Source organism: Armigeres subalbatus, chromosome 3, assembly GCF_024139115.2.
Source record: "Armigeres subalbatus isolate Guangzhou_Male chromosome 3, GZ_Asu_2, whole genome shotgun sequence".
In the NCBI taxonomy this organism is placed as follows: domain Eukaryota; kingdom Metazoa; phylum Arthropoda; class Insecta; order Diptera; family Culicidae; genus Armigeres; species Armigeres subalbatus.
Window position 1 is genome coordinate 166764899 of NC_085141.1, and position 21762 is coordinate 166786660.

The 21762-nt window shown below is 37.7% G+C and overlaps 2 protein-coding genes and 2 long non-coding RNA genes across 4 annotated transcripts; 1 reads left to right on the forward strand and 3 right to left on the reverse strand.

Moving 5' to 3' along the window:
• The first annotated feature begins 7336 nt into the window (after positions 1–7336).
• LOC134224632 (uncharacterized) lies at positions 7337–8215 on the forward strand. The gene is made up of 3 exons (XR_009983006.1): positions 7337–7621; positions 7691–7888; positions 7961–8215. It is a non-coding gene; the product is annotated as an uncharacterized LOC134224632 (long non-coding RNA).
• Positions 8216–9393: 1178 nt separating this feature from the next.
• LOC134223316 (uncharacterized) lies at positions 9394–11538 on the reverse strand. Its single transcript, XM_062702470.1, has 4 exons — positions 10276–11538; positions 9992–10106; positions 9796–9926; positions 9394–9727 (listed from the first exon to the last, which is right to left on the reverse strand). Exons 1-4 carry the CDS (start codon positions 10378–10380, stop codon positions 9413–9415), a joined length of 666 nt encoding a protein of 221 aa, XP_062558454.1. The 5' UTR covers positions 10381–11538; the 3' UTR covers positions 9394–9412.
• Positions 11539–15466: 3928 nt separating this feature from the next.
• Positions 15467–20248, reverse strand: LOC134220048 (uncharacterized). Its single transcript, XM_062698992.1, has 5 exons — positions 20133–20248; positions 16884–17083; positions 16667–16818; positions 16183–16282; positions 15467–16118 (listed from the first exon to the last, which is right to left on the reverse strand). The coding sequence occupies exons 1-5, from the start codon at positions 20182–20184 to the stop codon at positions 15912–15914; spliced, it is 711 nt and encodes a 236-aa protein (XP_062554976.1). The 5' UTR covers positions 20185–20248; the 3' UTR covers positions 15467–15911.
• A 533-nt stretch (positions 20249–20781) lies between these two features.
• Positions 20782–21537, reverse strand: LOC134228064 (uncharacterized). The gene is made up of 4 exons (XR_009983826.1): positions 21458–21537; positions 21225–21386; positions 20980–21164; positions 20782–20922 (listed from the first exon to the last, which is right to left on the reverse strand). It is a non-coding gene; the product is annotated as an uncharacterized LOC134228064 (long non-coding RNA).
• Positions 21538–21762: the final 225 nt, after the last annotated feature.

Consider the following 21762-nt stretch of genomic DNA (forward strand, 5'->3'; position numbering starts at 1 on the left):
AAAGTTAGAACTTGTAATTGGTGTTTTTGAATATTTTCTGATTTTGTTGCTTGACGGACGTTATGAGTCTGGAAAACTCAATCCAAGACGGCATTTCTGAAATCAGCGGCTAATATTTGATGAAAGTTAGAACTTGTAATTGGTGTTTTTGAATATTTTCTGATTTTGTTGCTTGACGGACGTTATGAGTCTGGAAATCTCAACCCAAGATGGCATTTCTGAGAACAACGGCTAATATTTGATGAAAGTTAGAACTTGTAATTGGTGTTTTTGAACATTTTCTGATTTTGTTGCTTGACGGACGTTATGAGTCTGGAAAACTCAACCCAAGATGGCATTTCTGAGAACAGCGGCTAATATTTGATGAAAGTTAGAAATTGTAATTGATGTTTTTGAATATTTTCTGATTTTGTTGCTTGACGGACGTTATGAGTCTGGAAAACTCAACCCAAGATGGCATTTCTGAAATCAGCGGCTAATATTTGATGAAAGTTAGAACTTGTAATTGATGTTTTTGAATATTTTCTGATTTTGTTGCTTGACGGACGTTATGAGTCTGGAAAACTCAATCCAAGACGGCATTTCTGAAATCAGCGGCTAATATTTGATGAAAGTTAGAACTTGTAATTGGTGTTTTTGAATATTTTCTGATTTTGTTGCTTGACGGACGTTATGAGTCTGGAAATCTCAACCCAAGATGGCATTTCTGAGAACAACGGCTAATATTTGATGAAAGTTAGAACTTGTAATTGGTGTTTTTGAACATTTTCTGATTTTGTTGCTTGACGGACGTTATGAGTCTGGAAAACTCAACCCAAGATGGCATTTCTGAGAACAGCGGCTAATATTTGATGAAAGTTAGAAATTGTAATTGATGTTTTTGAATATTTTCTGATTTTGTTGCTTGACGGACGTTATGAGTTTGGAAAACTCAATCCAAGACGGCATTTCTGAAATCAGCGGCTAATATTTGATGAAAGTTAGAACTTGTAATTGATGTTTTTGAATATTTTCTGATTTTGTTGCTTGACGGACGTTATGAGTCTGGAAAACTCAATCCAAGACGGCATTTTTGAAATCAGCGGCTAATATTTGATGAAAGTTAGAACTTGTAATTGGTGTTTTTGAATATTTTCTGATTTTGTTGCTTGACGGACGTTATGAGTCTGGAAATCTCAACCCAAGATGGCATTTCTGAGAACAACGGCTAATATTTGATGAAAGTTAGAACTTGTAATTGGTGTTTTTGAACATTTTCTGATTTTGTTGCTTGACGGACGTTATGAGTCTGGAAAACTCAACCCAAGATGGCATTTCTGAGAACAGCGGCTAATATTTGATGAAAGTTAGAAATTGTAATTGATGTTTTTGAATATTTTCTGATTTTGTTGCTTGACGGACGTTATGAGTCTGGAAAACTCAACCCAAGATGGCATTTCTGAAATCAGCGGCTAATATTTGATGAAAGTTAGAACTTGTAATTGATGTTTTTGAATATTTTCTGATTTTGCTGCTTGACGGACGTTATGAGTCTGGAAAACTAAACCCAAGTGCAATAGAAAAAAAAAGAATGATTATCTGGCGAGCTTAAGGACAGATACTGAACATGAACAAAGATGCAATCTGGCGTGGAAAGGACAGATTTGCAAATTCAATGACGAGATTGTCGATACTGAATTTCATTGTGATAAAAGTAGTCCTGCAGAATATGATGGACTGAAAAAATAGGAGAAATTTTAAGACGGATGTCAAAGTAATAAGTAATAGTGGTTCTTGTTGAATGTTTTCTGATTAGTTTGCCTAATAAATGTTAGTATTACTCAAATTAGCAGTTATTATGAGAAGGTAAAATATATATAATCAGCATTATTTAAAAGGACCAATTGATTGAAAAAATTTGAATATAAAAATGATGGGATGCAGAACACATGAAGCAGACAGAAGGAGTAGCTTGATTGATTATTCGAGAACATATTGAAACGGAAGTTTAACGAAAACTTTCCAATCTGATGCCTAATATATATTATGACCTACTCTGATAACTAGAAATAATGATAAATGATAACGAGCATCGTACAAAAATTTACTGTACTGTATAATACGCAGTGAGACATTTGGTATATCAAAATAATAAATGTTAATTACTGATTAACAAATACGAGTGTCATATTTATAATGTATAATGAAATTTAACAACGCTTTCTTGGCACGATTTCGGAGAGTAGGGGTGAAGGGGAATGTAGTATAATAGATTGAAATGTTGTAAGTAATGGAATATTGTAAAATTATATTCGGAATGATTTCATGAAAATGACAAAAATATGTAAAATAATCGATTATAAAACACGGTATCCCCCAGTATTGAGTAACAGAAGCGCCCAATGTCGCAAATGTCAAAAAAAATTGGAGGGGAAATCCAACTCGACGCTGACTATAAATACTGCACACATGTGATGGTTTGGATCAGTTTTTCGACGGATGCAGAGACGGACAGCAGCAGCAGCAGCAGAGCAGCGATCAGGAACACTCGGTGGCATCCGAGTAGGAGATCGGTTCCGATGGATGAGCAAGCGGGTGGCACCGCCCTCTGTCCATCGGCGCCTCGATCGAGTGCAGCAGCTGGAGGCCATACTCATGGCAGATGCAGTCCCGGCGTCATCACACGGAATGTCTCGCTCCGACGATGAGTAAGCGGGTGGCGCCGCCCTCTATTCGTCGGAGCGTTGACTTGGCTCGGCGAAACGAATGACCTACGGTCACGACACAACTGAGAAGCAGTATCATGAAAAAATGTTTTTTTTCTCCGAGGTGAGCATTTCGATACTGATTTGTTACGATGTATTGCATTTCAGTTTTGAATTATATTACCTGCAGGTCCAGCCGTAAATCCGTTTGGATTACTTGGGAATGTGCATACAGGCCAAGAATATGTATGCAACATGAGGGACCAGATGCAGCCGTTGCGGCAGATATTCTATACCACTGACGGGCGACGGTTGGGCAAGTTCCGGACATTTTTTTCTACGCTTCGAGCTGTGTAAAATGTATATAGTGTAGATAGATATTTATTGAAATAAAATAATCATCATTTTGTATCAATTGCATAAATAACATTAAACGAAGAAGAACCCACAATTTTTTTTAAATTTTCCTGGGGAAATCGATTCTTGATTTTGAGTAATTTTTATTCAAACCGCAGTCTTTTTAGTACAGTTATTTTCACTGAAAATGAAGTCTTTAACAACTACTTAGGCTGTGAACCATTCCACCGATTCGTTTAACTTTTAGTTAAAATTTGACAGTTCGATGGTTATTTCGCCGTGGTTAAAAATAACCCTGCTCCGGAGCATGGTTAGATTTGACAGTTTGATAGTTAAACTTTGTTTGCGAGAAAATTGGCGCCAAATCCATTTTGTTCCGAATAACTATCAATCTGTCAAAACTCAAATGGGTCGGCTTCGGAGTAAAATTTTAACCACGATGGGAAAATAACCATCGGGGTGTCAAATTTTAACCAAAAGTTAAACGAATCGGTGGAATGGTTCACAGCCTTAAAATTAAGTACTTAGCGAAAAACTCAATTTTGAGTGGTTGCACTTAGCTCACCGACAAACCGACGGGCCTCTCTGATTCCAAAATTGGCAAAAAATAATACAATCGTTTTACTCCAAGTGTAGTAACTCGTTCTGTCATTACTGACATTAACGTTCATTTGATAGAAAAAGTCAAGAAGAAGAAGAAGCAAAATGCGCACAATTCGCCAGCTGTTTGACGTCAACATTATATGCACGTTACAAACAATCTACACAGCGATGTAGATAAAAATAACCAAGTAATTAAAAATCTTTTTTGATGCTTAAATCGACATTGAAGACTTTACGATCATTACACACATTTTCGAAAGTCGAATGTTTTTCATTTGGCGAACGAATCCCATCATAAAATTCTCGATATTTATAATATCGAATATTGATTATTATGCGGGAGCTGATGAAATAAATGCATGCGTGCATGACCAAGTTTGCCCGCACACTTGTGAGAGCTGTTGTGTAAACCATCGCACAGATGGAGCTACACGCTTAGTTGGGATAATCTAAAAGTCGGTAAAAAATACCGATAATCGAACTAAAGTGCACATACCTAAAATGTAGGTAATCATCGATTACCTAAAGTTAGGTAGTGGTGGTTGTCAAGAATTATCGTTAAAAATTACCGATTTTCGGTCGTTAATTTTTACCTAAAAATAGGTTTTGGATGTTTGTTTTGGTCACGCAAAAACGTTAAAAATTACCGATTATTCGGTTATTATTTAGTGTTTTGTTTCAAATAAAACTAAATTGTTCCGTTCATTATTTTTTATTTTCAATTGAATAAATATAGGAGCATGAGCATATGCTCATCATGCACTATCACCAGCAAAGTATTCCAGACTGGAGTTTCTTGTCAGCAAAGAATCAAAGTCATATATAAAACCCATAATTTTGACAAAACATCCCCAAATCATCTTTTTCACAGCTGTGTTTCGATAATTTAATATGTAGTTAGTTCGTCCTCTCAAATGCCTCGACATTCCAATCAGAACTTTGCCTGCTTTCAACTTTTCTATGTCTAGCACTGTAAGTACAATGTAATGCCCAGGAAGCAGTGAACACTCGGAAGCATCCTCCGGACTGAGAATCGCATTTGCCTCTCGAGATTGGTAATCTTGTACCTTTGCTCGCATGTCCAACTTGAGATCCCCTTGTTAGTAAAACTGCTTTAATATTAAAATTGCCGCCTTGGACGGGTGTGCCAAAGCACCGGGAATACCTGATGGTACCTTATCTTATGGAAGCTTTGTTAGCTTCATCAAAATTTTTATTTTTCATCGCCTTCCGTTGCTTAGCAGGATGACGCACGCCATAGACCGTAGATGACTGGGGTCCAGATCCCGCTCAGGGATGTTTTTCGGGGAAGAATCTGTTGAGGAAACCGAGGAGGAAACGATACCAATAAATAGAGGTCATAATTCATTGCAATTTATTCTTAATTATCGAACACTTACCGGAATTTGTTGTTCAATAATGCAGTCCCGGAAACAAGAAAAACCTCGAGAAAAACAGGAAATTGTGATGGCAGAAAATTGTGGAACTGGAACAGATTGAATTTTTTTGACAAACACAAGAAATATCAACTTTTAGGTAAAAAATAACGACGTCTACTGAAAACGTCAAATACCTAAAAGTCGGTAAAAATTAACGATAATTATCGCTATTTTTTACCGATATTCGTAGTAAACATTCAATACCTAATTTTAGGTAAAATAATTATGTAATTTTAGGTAATGTTATCTAAGCGTGTAGGTAATGAAAGGAGAGTAATTGCCAAGAAATTTGAAGAACTCTCGGGAACTTTTTCAAATCGGCGTATGTAACATTTTGATCAAGCTGAGAAAATGAGCTTGAAAGTTTTCAGATTTCATTTTTATTCCCATTTAGAAACTAATCATTTTTATTGCAATTGAATACACCTCAACGATACATTATGAAAAGGTTCATCGTCACTGACCTTGAAATCTGCACTGCGTGTGAACATTTCAGTTATTTTGATAAAAATATATGTTACAACGTTCTGCAACAGATAAATCACATACGTCGTTTTGATACGTCAGTATGACCGAGGTCATGCTACTTTCGTCGAAATGTTACGCTGCTCCGTACGCTGCATTGTTGATACGTCGAAATGTTGCGTCAAGTTGAAACGTTTCACGCACATGCGACAAAAAATTGCAACACTTACAACACGACGTAACAACATTTGCTGCAGAAAAACAACGTAAAATGTTTTTCTTAACGAAAATCAGAATATTTAAGCGACATGCTTAATTTTGAAATCAGTGATGAAAAAGTACAAGCAGATGCACGTTTTAAACTATTTAGTTGTTCGAAAAAAAAAATTTTAAAGTACATTTTCTGCTAAGCGGTGTATGTGCAATATTTTCAACAATGATGTTACACCGTTTTGCAAAATATTGATTTACATTTTTAAAAACACATTTTCATGTAGCTTTGAAGATATACACATTTTTAGATGAATTTGATGCCATATGCTGTTGAAAACGGGTTTGTTTACAATTTGCGACATACGTCGTTTTGAAAAAGTACCCGAGAACTGTGTATTGAGATTCTCACGTCCGAATGTGTGAGTGGCGATAAAAGGAAAACAAACACTCCTAGATGGTGCTACTCAGCAAAGTTTGGGTAAAAATGAGTATATTTCCATATAATTTTTGACTCCTTCGCAACCATTGTGATGACTCGATCAATTTTGAGGTTATGAGCAGAAGGAAAACAAACATGTATTTACACATGCCGAATTGCACATCAGTGTGCGAGCGTTAAACGTCACTCATCTCTATGGGAAGGCACGTCGGTTTGTCGGTGCTTAGCTGTCAAGATGAGTGAAAATGACTTAATTTTGGATTGTTTCGAATTTCAGTGTAGATAGCAGTGTTGCCAAAAGGTAAAGTAAAAGAATAGGCCTTTTCACGAGAAGTTTAAAAATCCTACAGGGAAGAAAAAAAGTACCCAAAATTGAGTATTTTTAAACTTACTTTTGAGTTATTTTTTCTCTTCTCTTTCATCCACTCTTTCTTTTGTTGTCAAAAACAAAAGAGCCAAACAATCCAACGACGCCAGTTCAATACGGGAAGCCAATTTTGAGTTTTATTACCTGAGGTCGAAATTGAGTGAATTAAACTTAAATTTGGGTCAATAAATTTTCCGTTGGGTACTTTTTTAACATGGGAGTGAAGGCAAACTACTTCGACCCTACCCGGTAAAAATCGTTTACTCGTTAATGGGTACTTTTTCTCTGCTATCTCTTTCTCTCTGCAGAAAAATTCACCCATTTTGGAAGAATAAGTGGATTTACTCATTTAAATGAGTAGATCCACTTATTCTCCCAAAATGGGTAAATTTTTCAGCGGAGAGACAGAGATAGCAAAGAAAAAGTACCCATTAATGAGTAAACGTGTTTCTCCGTGTACTTACTCAATTTTGGCTTCCCGTACGGATGTTCGAGGTTGGGTGAAATTAACTCACTTTTGGGTAGTTTATTTCTTCCGTAAATTGAGTACAGTAATATCCCGATTTTATCACCCCCCTGGTGAATTTTGGGGTGATAAAACAGGGTATGTGACAAAATTGGAAAAAAAAAAATTTCATTTATTTTAATTCATTCCACAAATATGAATCATTTTATGCCTTTGAAAGGCCAAATGCGTGAACGATACCCGTTATTTCTTGTCGAAATTGCTTACAGAATATTTCCCAGGTACTCAGAAGTCGTTCACTAATAAAATTACAAACTTATATTTTATTCAGCTTTCACTTATAATCTTTATATGGTTTTGTGAACATTCTTATTATGTTTGTAATATTAATCATTATTAAATACATTTTACCTGCTATTTGTCCTACTCATATTGATTATGTTTGCGCAGACATATAGTTTATAAGTCAGGCGTTATAACTGAAATTTATATCGTTTCACACATAATCTTAAGTATTTTCGGTGCAGTGTGAGATGACGCTCTGAGGTGAAAGCAGGTTCATCTTTCGTATTTTCAGCAGCTCCTAAGGTAAGATTCAACTATTGATTTTCTTCAAACAAATACCTATATGTAATGGTTATTATTTATAAATTTTAGGCGAAAATGTATAGCTGCAAGCATTGTAGGAATCAACCTCCAGATGAACTGTTTTTATGAGCAAAATGTACCAGAAATGCCGACGATTGTGATCCGGTTCGGATTAGTTCTTTAAACGTTTACCACCATTTTGGATGTGACCATCTGCAGAAGCTATATATAGTTACAAAATCCGATTTTCCGCGCGTATTTGTAAAGGTAATCATGAAATATTTATATTTTAGGTTTTTCATTTAATGTTAACAAATGATATCAAATATATATTTTCAGCGCTTCAAATGCTCTGACAAGATAAAAAAAATTACAGGAGATGCCGAGAAAAAGGATGGAAACGACGTCAACACTCGCCGGTATTCCCACCGTCATCTGCCGTACGAAGTGTGCAAGTGTTCCTTAGCCGGAACAACACCTACGGGAACGAATTCGGTGGTGGTGATCTAGTTGCAGTTGGGGACATCGTTGCATATTTTAAACTCAATTGATTAACAATAACAACAAGTACGGTAAATTTGAATAAATAAATGAATTTAGTAATCATAAACACGTTTCTTGTTTTTGTTATTGGAAATTAAAACATATTGCTTATTATACCATCCCAAATGTATTTTACTGATCTCACACATAAATTTTATTTTACATCGCCCTATAAAAATGATAAGGGACAAACATAAAGAGTATTTGCCATTAGAACATAAACTTTATTCGACTGAAGTTCTATAACATTTATAATGTTCAAATATAGATTTTATTCATAAAATCTAATTGCAAAAATTTATGTAACTTGACACATACAAGTTATGCGGAAATTTTCTTCGGTGTTCGTAATAAACTACATGCGGTGAAAGTTATTTCATGAAAATCAATGTTATTTTTAGTATTATTTACGAAAATAAAAAGAATGACAAAATTTTTTGGGGTGATCGGGTCGAAAACGTGACAAAATCGGGACGTGATAAAATCGGGTCGAAATCGTGATAAAATCGGGGGTAGACAAAATCGGGGAGTGACAAAATCGGGTCAACACTGTATTTTTAAACTTACTTTTGAGTTATTTTTTCTCTTCTCTTTCATCCACTCTTTCTTTTGTTGTCAAAAACAAAAGAGCCAAACAATCTAACGACGCCAGTTCAATACGGGAAGCCAATTTTGAGTTTTATTATCTGAGGTCAAAATTGAGTGTTACTTACATTTGGGTAAATAAATTTTCAGTTGGGTACTTTTTTAACATGGGAGTAAAGGCCCTTTACTTAATTTTGGCTTCGCGTACGGATGTTCGAGGTTGGGTGAATTAAACTCACTACACGCTTAGTTCAGTTCACCCAAATATGGGTGAAGAGTACCTAAAATCACCAAAAAGTGCACATACCTACACGCTAACCTGGATCTACCCAGAATTCTGTCAAAGTCACCCAGATTCAGCAAAACCGTGGTTACTCTAAAATGGGTATGGGTACCCTTACTCAAATTTGGGTATATGAGGTGGCAGAGAAATATGGGTAAACGGAACCCATATTTTGACGTTTTGAAACAGGGTAACCACTACCCATTTATCTTGAGTTGGGTCAGTATTCTTGTTATTAAATTCCCAAAAAAAATTAGCCCCAAAAAAAATACAAAGATGTATGGTTAAATAAGCGTTTTATTTTGCTTATTGGTATAATAAAAACAATATTCAATCATAAAGCTAGTATAGTTTTGCTTACATAACTTAGATCAAAATATTTACTGAGCACTTTCGGCCTTGATTGCCTCTCGCAAATTTGTGCACAACTCGTTAACAGATTTTCGTTTGCTCTGCTGCAATGTGCCATAAACAAGAATCGAAAATACATCATGGCACATTTGCAATTTTGTTGGGACAACCACACCAAACACAACAAAACTTTTCCAAAAAATATCAAGGACCTCAATAAATGAGACACTGGAAGCAAGTATTACTCCGTTAAAGATGATACTGTACTTTCCCGCACCAAAAACTGATGACTCGCATACAATGTGGGGCTCTCCGCGTGTATTTTCGACATGTGCCTCTATATCCTGGAATTAATTATAGGTTAATAGAATTAATAATTGATGCTAGAATAAATATTACAATCGAGTTATACCTGTGACCATTGCAGCAGTGGAGAAACAAGAATTTGCTCCGCCAATATCATATTTGATGGACCGGCTTGATTTGACTTCATTCCCTTTTTCTGCAATCTTGTAAAAATTCGCAATGTTCCTCTGACATATGCTAGAATAAATTTAATAATGGTTAGTGAATAAATCAATCGCAAGATTTTTCTTCAAATTAATTACAATCTTCAATGCTTGAGAACATGCCAGAAACCAGCAAAAGTGCTCTACCCAAAACCGGTGAAAATTCCAGCTGACGGGACACATGTGGTTTCATCCTGTAGAACGCCTCATTGATCTGGTAAAAACAGTTTTGTTCAGTAATAATATATTAATAATAATAGTAGTAAATTACAAAAGAAGCCAAATATAGCAAATTCATATTAACTACCAACAATATTTAAAATATATTAAGACGAGATATTTATCGGCTACATTTGCTTATCTGTAATTGCATTTGTACTCACCATTATGCCGTTGTACGACGCAAAATGTGGGAAAGTATGTAGTATTTCATCAAATGTCTTCTTCTCCCGTAACAACAATCGATGCAGCGGGTAGCATTCCTCCATTTCCTTAGAAATTTCGGCAATGTTATCGGAACTCGCATTTATTTCCACCAAACTGATCGCTCTCTCAACAACTAATGTTGCCTGTCATAAGACGAGTTTGAACAGTCCCATTGAATTCCACCACTTAATTGTATCCTGACAGATACGTATTTCGACCTCAACAGTAAGGCCGTCTTCAGTGTCTTGTACTTGACTCGACTTGAAGAAAATGATCGCAGCTTACACTATTTATACTATGCGTAGGTATAATAATTTATCTAGGTACTTATCTTACTACGGTGCTTATTTCTACTCGCTTGATGCGCTTAATGCTTAGGTATAAACTTGAAGAGCCAGGAGCTACCATTTCCTTGATCTTTATTCAACAACCGCGTTTGTACCTGTCGGTAGATTTCCAAGCTCTCAGCAACATCAAGTTTCCACGGAGAAGAGACATTTCTTAAAATTTTAATGTTTGATGTCGTAATTGAATGATTTTCCTGATATACATGTTCAGCTACCTTAGACCTAAACTCATAATTTAATCCCTTATCAGTTTCCCTCTTAGCCTTACTTACTTCTGCAATATGTTCTTTAAACCTTACATCTAACGATCTTTTAGTTTGACCTACATATACTTTATCACACTGTGAACAATTAATTTGATAAACCCCGGCCTTATTTAACATTTCTACTCTATCCTTTGTGGAGCCCAACAGTGTCTTCAGTTGATTGCTTCTGCTGGAGAATACTAAATCGATGCCGAATTTCCTCAGTCGATGGCGTAGCTGGTGGGTGATGTGTCGATCATAGGGGACCGATACCCTCTTCAGCGGTTCATCGATCGGTGTTAGTGTTGTCAGTTCGTTTTTCCGTAGGTTCCTCTGCTTCTTGTTGATGATTGCTTGTATTGTTCTTTCCTTGTATCCATTGATCCTCGCTGTTTCCAAGATGTGTTGTAGCTCCTTCGTTTTTCCTTCTTCACTCAGGGGAATCGTCTGCATCCTGTGGATCATGTGATGAAAAGCTGCCATTTTGTGCTGATACGAATGATTTGATGTGTATGGGATGACTCTCATGGTGTTGGTGGGTTTCCTGTAGATTTCGAAGTCTAATGTTGCATTTGTTCCCTTGATAACCAGTAGATCCAAGAAAGGTAATTTACCTTCCTTTTCCTCCTCGTGGGTGAATTTGATGTCTTTATGCACGTTGTTTATCGCTTCCAAAATCCTGGGTAGGTCTTTCCCGTTGATGTTGGTGAAAATGTCGTCCACGTATCTCCACCACTTCTCAGGTAGTACTCCTTGTTCCTCTAGGTTGTCCTCCAAATTCGCCATGAATAATTCGCACAAAAACGGTGATAGCGGATTTCCATAGGTGCACCCTTCGTTTGTTTGTAGAAGCTTCCACGGAATGTAAAGTAGTTCTCATTCATGCATAATCTTGCAAGCTTGAGATACATCTTTACCTTTCCTCGCCATGTTGTATCCGTCCGTTGTCCTAGTAGCCAATCCTCCAAAAGGTTCAGAGCATCCTTCACTGGAACGCTTGGGAACAATGCCGCTACGTCGAATGATACCATGATGTCCTCTTCTCCGATGTTTCCTGATTCCAATATCCTCTTGGTGAACTCCTGGGTGTTTACAACTGATCTGCTGGGGAACGGCTTCGGCATACTCTGGAACTCCTTGACTAACCACTTGGCCAAGTTTTGTGTAGGGGATCCCACTGATGAAACTATTTCTCGCATCTCTGTACCTGGCTTATGTATCTTTGGTAGTCCTTTGATCCTTGGTAAAACAGGGTTCGTCATTTTAACGCGGGCTTCTCCGATGATCGTCTTGCATTCCTTTATCGTTTTATCCGTAAGTCGGATTAGTCCGGGTAGTGGGTCCACTCTCAAATGCCTGTATGGTCCTCCGTTGATTTTTGTCGTCATCTGTTCATCGTAGTCCTCTTTGTCCATTATCACCACTGCGTTTCCTTTGTCCGCCTTCATGTAGTAAACTGGTTTCTCCTTTAACTCCTTTAAAATCCTCCTCTCGTCTTTGTTCAATGCCCCATGATGTCCTGCTTTGATGGCGTCTGCTACGATGTTTCTCACGCTATTCTGGTCCCGTTGATCAACATTTCGTGAAATCGCTGTCTCAGTATCCACGATTATCTGCTCTAGATCCGCTTTCTGGGTTGTCGCATACCCTAACCCCTTGTTGAGGTGTGCTAATTGTTCCTCCGTAAACTGCTGTGTCGAACGGTTAACAACGAATCCCTCGATCATTTGTACTGTGGGGTTAGTCGTTCTACCTTCCGTCGCTGATTTCCCTCGTAGAATGGTCAATTTCTTCTTGTGCAGTCTCCTCTTCCTGTCCGCTTCACACTCTTCGGCCCGCTGTACCTTCTTTAGGAATATGTCGAAAGAATCTTGGTTCTCCTTTGCCAGCTTGAGGTGCAGGTTGTAGCACTCTAAGTTCAACCTCTCTAGCTTGGCATAGTGTCCCTTGATTGACAACTTCAACAAATCCGATTCCGCCCTCTTACTGATAGATTTTGGGATGTGAGCTCCCATCTTAATCCTATGGCTGACAGGAGTCAGCCTCTCCTTTTGGCACTTCTTAAGGAAGGCCACGTCCTTAAGAATACCTGCGATCCTCCTCTTCAAATCTATAAAAGTACTACGCTCGTTCCGCTTGGATGCCATTTTGATAAGAAAATTATTTTGAGCTTTTTAGTGGAATGTTTTCACCTGTCATAAGACGAGTTTGAACAGTCCTACGCATAGTATAAATAGTGTAAGCTGCGATCATTTTCTTCAAGTCGAGTCAAGTACAAGACACTGAAGACGGCCTTACTGTTGAGGTCGAAATACGTATCTGTCAGGATACAATTAAGTGGTGGAATTCAATGGGACTGTTCAAACTCGTCTTATGACAGGTGAAAACATTCCACTAAAAAGCTCAAAATAATTTTCTTATCAAAATGGCATCCAAGCGGAACGAGCGTAGTACTTTTATAGATTTGAAGAGGAGGATCGCAGGTATTCTTAAGGACGTGGCCTTCCTTAAGAAGTGCCAAAGGAGAGGCTGACTCCTGTCAGCCATAGGATTAAGATGGAGCTCACATCCCAAAATCTATCAGTAAGAGGGCGGAATCGGATTTGTTGAAGTTGTCAATCAAGGGACACTATGCCAAGCTAGAGAGGTTGAACTTAGAGTGCTACAACCTGCACCTCAAGCTGGCAAAGGAGAACCAAGATTCTTTCGACATATTCCTAAAGAAGGTACAGCGGGCCGAAGAGTGTGAAGCGGACAGGAAGAGGAGACTGCACAAGAAGAAATTGACCATTCTACGAGGGAAATCAGCGACGGAAGGTAGAACGACTAACCCCACAGTACAAATGATCGAGGATTCGTTGTTAACCGTTCGACACAGCAGTTTACGGAGGAACAATTAGCACACCTCAACAAGGGGTTAGGGTATGCGACAACCCAGAAAGCGGATCTAGAGCAGATAATCGTGGATACTGAGACAGCGATTTCACGAAATGTTGATCAACGGGACCAGAATAGCGTGAGAAACATCGTAGCAGACGCCATCAAAGCAGGACATCATGGGGCATCGAACAAAGACGAGAGGAGGATTTTAAAGGAGTTAAAGGAGAAACCAGTTTACTACATGAAGGCGGACAAAGGAAACGCAGTGGTGATAATGGACAAAGAGGACTACGATGAACAGATGACGACAAAAATCAACGGAGGACCATACAGGCATTTGAGAGTGGACCCACTACCGGACTAATCCGACTTACGGATAAAAGGATAAAGGAATGCAAAACGATCATCGGAGAAGCCCGCGTTAAGTTGACGAACACTGTTGTACCAAGGAGCAAAGGACTACCAAAGATATATAAGCCGGGTACAGAGATGGGAGAAAGAGTTTCAACAGTGGGATCCCAACACAAAACTTGGCCAAGTGGTTAGTCAAGGAGTTCCAGAGTATGCCGAAGCCGTTCCCCAGCAGATCAGTTGTAAACACCCAGGAGTTCACCAAGAGGATATTGGAATCAGGAAACATCGGAGAAGAGGACATCATGGTATCATTCGACGTAGCGGCATTGTTCCCAAGCGTTCCAGTGAAGGATGCTCTGAACCTTTTGGAGGATTGGCTACTAGGACAACGGACGGATACAACATGGCGAGGAAAGGTAAAGATGTATCTCAAGCTTGCAAGATTATGCATGAATGAGAACTACTTTACATTCCGTGGAAGCTTCTACAAACAAACGAAGGGTGCACCTATGGGAAATCCGCTATCACCGTTTTTGTGCGAATTATTCATGGCGAATTTGGAGGACAACCTAGAGGAACAAGGAGTACTACCCGAGAAGTGGTGGAGATACGTGGACGACATTTTCAGCATCATCAACGGGAAAGACCTACCCAGGATTTTGGAAGCGATAAACAACGTGCATAAAGACATCAAATTCACCCACGAGGAGGAAAAGGAAGGTAAATTACCTTTCTTGGATCTACTGGTTATCAAGGGAACAAATGCAACATTAGACTTCGAAATCTACAGGAAACCCACCAACACCATGAGAGTCATCCCATACACATCAAATCATTCGTATCAGCACAAAATGGCAGCTTTTCATCACATGATCCACAGGATGCAGACGATTCCCTGAGTGAAGAAGGAAAAACGAAGGAGCTACAACACATCTTGGAAACAGCGAGGATCAATGGATACAAGGAAAGAACAATACAAGCAATCATCAACAAGAAGCAGAGGAACCTACGGAAAATGAACTGACAACACTAACACCGATCGATGAACCGCTGAAGAGGGTATCGGTCCCCTATGATCGACACATCACCCACCAGCTACGCCATCGACTGAGGAAATTCGGCATCGATTTAGTATTCTCCAGCAGAAGCAATCAACTGAAGACACTGTTGGGCTCCACAAAGGATAGAGTAGAAATGTTAAATAAGGCCGGGGTTTATCAAATTAATTGTTCACAGTGTGATAAAGTATATGTAGGTCAACCAAAATTTAGATGTAAGGTTTAAAGAACATATTGCAGAAGTAAGTAAGGCTAAGAGGGAAACTGATAAGGGATTAAATTATGAGTTTAGGTCTAAGGTAGCTGAACATGTATATCAGGAAAATCATTCAATTACGACATCAAACATTAAAATTTTAAGAAATGTCTCTTCTCCGTGGAAACTTGATGTTGCTGAGAGCTTGGAAATCTACCGACAGGTACAAACGCGGTTGTTGAATAAAGATCAAGGAAATGGTAGCTCCTGGCTCTTCAAGTTTATACCTAAGCATTAAGCGCATCAAGCGAGTAGAAATAAGCACCGTAGTAAGATAAGTACCTAGATAAATTATTATACCTACGCATAGTATAAATAGTGTAAGCTGCGATCATTTTCTTCAAGTCGAGTCAAGTACAAGACACTGAAGACGGCCTTACTGTTGAGGTCGAAATACGTATCTGTCAGGATACAATTAAGTGGTGGAATTCAATGGGACTGTTCAAACTCGTCTTATGACAGGTGAAAACATTCCACTAAAAAGCTCAAAATAATTTTCTTATCAACTAATGTTGGAATTGAGTCGCATGGTTCTTTAGGAGGTCTGGAGTATTTTTTTATTTCTTTGGGAATTCGTTTTTCAATATTGCGAACTCGGTGGTAGATATAACCGGAATGGTCACTACTTGCATTTCCGCTTTTCCACCAGAAAAATGCCGACTGAAATATGGATAAGATCTATATAATACAAAAGATAGTAAATTTGATAATTGTTAAACTTCACCTCATCTGGAGCATTTTCATTAATACGCGTATGTCTCAATTGAGGAAACGTCTTGATAATATCTTTCGCCAGTCTCCACTGCTCGTTTGTTGTGGGGTACCTGTAAAGATTATACAAATTATGGGCACTACCAAAATTTAAATACGAGGTTTATCATTTGACAAAGAATATGTTGATATTAAACCTCACCAATATTTTAATCACCTCACCACCAATATTTTAATTATATCATTTAATGATCATAATGTTAACAGGCTATTCGATGACAACTGCATATTTCGAAACAAATGTATTAGTTTGATTTTTTTTCTTAAACGTAACATAGGACAATTTTGCCTAGACCAAATATGCATCAAGTATTTTCATATACGCATTAAAAAGTAATAAACTGATTATATTTAAAATATTATTAAAAATGTACAAAGTAAAATTAGTTATGTCGCTGTCGCTCGCTTTGTGTTACTACCTTAAAAGTGATAATTACCCCTTGTTATCGTAAATCGCCCTTTCGAACTGTCCACACAAAATTTGAACCATTGTATGTAAGTGTTTTACTTTCGGGACAATGTTCTGGTCCAGCTGATTGTAAACAACATTTCGGAACGCAGCATCCTCGACAAGTTTTGCTCTCAGATCCTAAAACATAGTGCCAGCAAATTAGTGCTATATAATTGTGATCAGCATTTAGTAAATTTAGTTACCTGTTTACCGATTCGTTCGGTATTCAGCTCGTGAGCTGTGTCATTAATGTCATCAGAACGAGATTGTGAGTGCAATTGGATGGCATACAACTTTTCGATAGCGGCCAGAATTATCTTCCGAGGCCCTATAGCAGTAATTCCGATTGTCACCAAATCACTGTCGGCCAGCAACATGAGTGAACGATCGGTTACTTTGTTATCTGGAAGGAAACAGAAGAAACACTAGCTTTGAAGACGTGATGTATTATAGTATCAAGTAAGTTGGATCGTAGTGATAATGAATTCCAAGCTTCATGGGAAAAATCGATTAATTATGCCTCGACACTGCCCCGTTGTCAGCATCATGTATGAAGTGTTTTGTATTTTGCATAGATATTTACAATTTTAGAAACTGCTTCTCCCGCGTAGGCTGATCCGCCGCTGCAAGCATAACTGTCCCATCCTTGCTTGATTTTCTATCTATGTGGGACAGTTATGTTTTATGGGTAGTAAAATGGTGTATAATACTGGGGGTACTTGTCGGAATAGGGTATGGGTGTGATTGCAATTTGTTGGTGTTAAGAACTATTAATGCATTTTAAGATAGTTAGCTGTATTTTGTACATGTTTATGGTAGATTACAATGTATGGTTCATTTATTTGCACACTTGCTAGTCATCGAAATATTTAAGACTTATGTATGAAAAAGGTTCATCTATGCCTACTCGTTTCCATAAGTTGTACGCTTTTCGAGTTGATACTTGTGAACTCAAAACTCTCACTAACTTATCAATTCCCGTAACCTTCAAGCTATACAAATCGACTTCAATGTTTTCTATAATGAGCTGCTGAATCACATAAATAATGTTCTCATCCCAAGTTATTATCGCTTCTATTGCTCCATATTGTTGCCTTTCTTCACAAATCTTAAACTTTATCACCATTCCGGGCGGAAACTTGTACATACTATCTATGACCAATTTATTTATCATAGTAACAATCGGTGGAGATTCAAACAGTAGAATAGCATATTGCAAACAAGCTTTATTGATTTCTTGGCAAGATATGATAGTGTGTACTTTTGAAATGTAGTTATGTTTAATTATGCTGTCTGTTTGTCTGAGATTTATCCTTTTAGTAATGCTGTATGTTAGGTTTCTGAAATTATTGCAAGTTCTACCTTGACTTTTAGATAGTTTGTACTTTGATTCAAACGCAAAACAACTAGTGAGCGGGCCGCTTGTTTTAATTAGTTCGGGGTAATGAGATAAATGATGAATTTTATTTATGGGATGTGTGTTTGGGAAGCAGAGTTTAAACAAGAAATGAAATCTATGGATTGCAACCTCAAATTCAGGTATGGTACATTCGTCATATTTATGGGAGAAAGCGAAATAATTAATTTTTAGTAGTACTCCGATAATTTGCACAAAATTTGGGTCGATTGAAATGAAAGCATGGAACATGAATGGGAAAGCTCTCAGCAAAAGCCAACACTGCGAAGCTGATTGGGGAATAGAATTTACTCGTGACTTAAGGATAGCCAAAGTGAAGTTTGATGACGGCTTGTTTTCAACTTCGCAAGAACCATATTCAAAATTTTCAATAGCTCTGTTGATCTTTTCGCAAGTGAGTGTTTTACGGATAACAACCAAATTTCTTAGAATAAGTTTCATAACCATCATGTTGATCCCTTCACACAAATCGTGCATGGGATCCATAGAACGATCTTTCCCATAATTGAAATATCCTATTGTGTGTAAGCAACATTCTCCTACCAAACCACATTGGTTTGGTGCTTTTCTCGAATCAAGGACTGATTGAACGTCTGACTGCAGAGATTCTGGTGTTCTATGCGGTAAGAAATCACCGAAGTTCCCTGCTCTAAAATAATCTCTAGATATATAACAAACTCTACAGAATAGTTTAGACTGGGGGCCCATAATATTGAAAATGTCGTGTAAAGCAGCTGTATCACCAATTACATTGACCAGCACTGCATGCAGTTTATAATCTGATTCACCTATCTTCAATTCAATTCCGTTTTCTAAAGCTTTCAGGTCATTTAACATAGGTTGTAGTACTTTAGCATATCCATAGTTTTTAAGAACACTAGATTGCACAGACAAAATGAAGTAAACACGGTCAAGAGTTGAATTTATCACAGGATCAAAGTTCTGAATCTTTATACTAATAATAGTTAACTTTTTCTTGCCTTTGCGGGAACCTAACGGATTAGCAAACTCAACCTCATCTGAATGGAGTAGCAATCTTATAATGTATGGATTTTTTTTGAAAATAGCCTGACTTTTATACAGTGAACCATCTTTGAAACCGCCAATGTATCCATCACATCGATTCTCGGCTAGCACACAGGCTCTAGCATCAGGATTCCTCATGACTAGTTCCAGTACCTTAATGATTGGAATATAATGAGCCGCGTCCTTCACTGTTCTCGTTTTCCGAACCGTCTTCAAAGGTCTGTATTTTGAATTAGCTGCACAAGGGACTACTCTTGTAACTGTTCTTTTACCTAGAACAATCTCTTGCACATCGGGTACGGAACCACCCGACTTATATGCTAGATAGGATAAGTTGAGTTCGGGTGTTTTTACATCTGCGAACAGGTCCTTAAGTTCCAGAGAATTCACGAATTCTGCGTAGTCCTCATCTTGATCGCATAAGCCTTTTTTATTCGCAAATTCTCTGAACTTACTTAAAGTAAATACTTGATAAGCATTCAATAGACTTGTTGCCATGTCTATTATTCCAACCAATTTGGTTTCCGGTAGGCTTACATCGCAGCGTAACTTAGTTATTGCATCAACCGCCTTGTTCCGCATTTCATCTAATCCAGTTGCGTTGCAATAGTACATAGGATTAACAATATCACCCATTATTATCTGCTCATCTTCGTTCGATCTTTCTGGGTCAAGCAGGGTATCCTGTCCTGATGAACCACAATGCACATCGGTTACGTCCCAACCGCTGGTGTTAATAACCTCTCGGGTAACCAGTTGTTCCGTGTGATACTTCATTATATGCTGACGGAAACTGGCATAATAATGAAATACTGCATTGCAGTCAACACAAGCAATCGGAATTTCATTTTTTACGCTGCATCGTATGTTATGCAGCGATTTCAGATGAGCTTTGAACATTTGTTCCCCACCAACTACAAACATTTTGCAGCCGGGAAGCCGGCATTGAATGCCTAAATAATTTAGATTTTACATCAAACAAAAAAAAAACTTTATGGATATTATGTACCTGTTAAAAGTTTGTAGCTTTCGCCGTCCAACACTTCCCGTAATTGTTCCATTTAGCTATGATTTTTGGATGTATCACAAAAATGAAAAATCCTGCACAAGAATAAACTTTTCATTAGATCGCCATTTTGGAATATTTCAAATTTTTCACAAGTCTCATTTACCCAAATCGTTTACCCATTATAATTCAACTGTTAGCACGTTATAATTTTGGGTATTGCATTTTTTTTCTTGTGATATCAACTACTCAAAATTTGGGTGAATCACACTCATCACATGAAAACATTGCTTACCCAGATTTTGACAACTGCTAACTACAAAAAAATCCGGGTAACAACCACCCAGCCACTGGGTTGTTTTAAGTTAGCGTGTAGATATGGGTGAAGTGGCCTTTACCCATATCTGGGTGAACTTAGTAAGAGGAATTTATAGGTATATTTCACCCACATTTGGGTGAATTTTTTGTATCTTTTTACAGGTGCGAAACATTTTAATTATGATCTAATGAAAAAATAAGAAGTAATAGAAAGTTCTAATCAAATGACCAATTTAATTTATTTAATATAATATTTGAAATAATACAATAATTATTGGCTTAATTCGGTCTAATTAACATCGATATTATATTGAAATCAATCGGGAAAGATTGGTGAGCCAACCTACGAACATAATAGTAGCAACCGCAACTGGTTTACTAACAGCGAGCACCGTGAAAATACCACCGTCTGCGAGCCTCCCCTTGTATCAGCCATGATCCGAGCTTGCAGTGGCCAATCGATAAGTTCAGTTAACTGGAATAATAATGTTTCATTGAGAGGGATAAATTAGATAACAATATGAATACTAACCTTAACGGGACCGGAACATCGCTTCAGTAGTCTGGAGGCATTAAAGATAACTCGCAGGGTCCTCTGCTGTGGCTTCCGAAAGATGCGGTACCGTTCTGCAGAAGTTGTTCCAAATGGTTTTGCTGCTTCACCTTCGGGAGCTTGCAGCGGAATTAGGATTTCATTTGTTTCCATGACTATGAACTCTGTAACAGATGATACATATATGTTATTGGAAAGACAGAAATATGGATCACAGAACTTACCAGTACGTGGCCGGGAAGAAGGGAGCTAATTATGCTGGGACTGGTTGGATTTCGCTTGCTGCTATTCCTGTAGAGCAGTGGCCCTGGAGAAAATGTGCCATATTCTTTGCTGCTGCCGTTCTGTACGTTACGGCACCAATTTTCCGAGGGTATTTTCACTATCTATCAATGAATGCATATAGATGTAATAATCAATAATGATGGACGGTTTATAAGAATGTAAATATACTTACCATACCATTACTTTGTTCACGAATTTCGAGGTTCTGACTTCATCAAAATTAACAACATGGCAAAGTTGTTTGATTACTGGAACGAAAATAACTGAACTAGAAATGACCGTTTTTTCAACCAAATATGGGTGAATTAATTTACCCATATATTAGTAAAGTCTTATTACTGACATTATGGGTGAACTTTACCGATTTTCTCGGTATAGTTTACTAATAATATAGATAAACTATGATGTACTCAAATATGGGTTAATCAAGTACCCATAAATAGGTAAACTGAACTAAGCGTGTAGACGAGCGGAGAC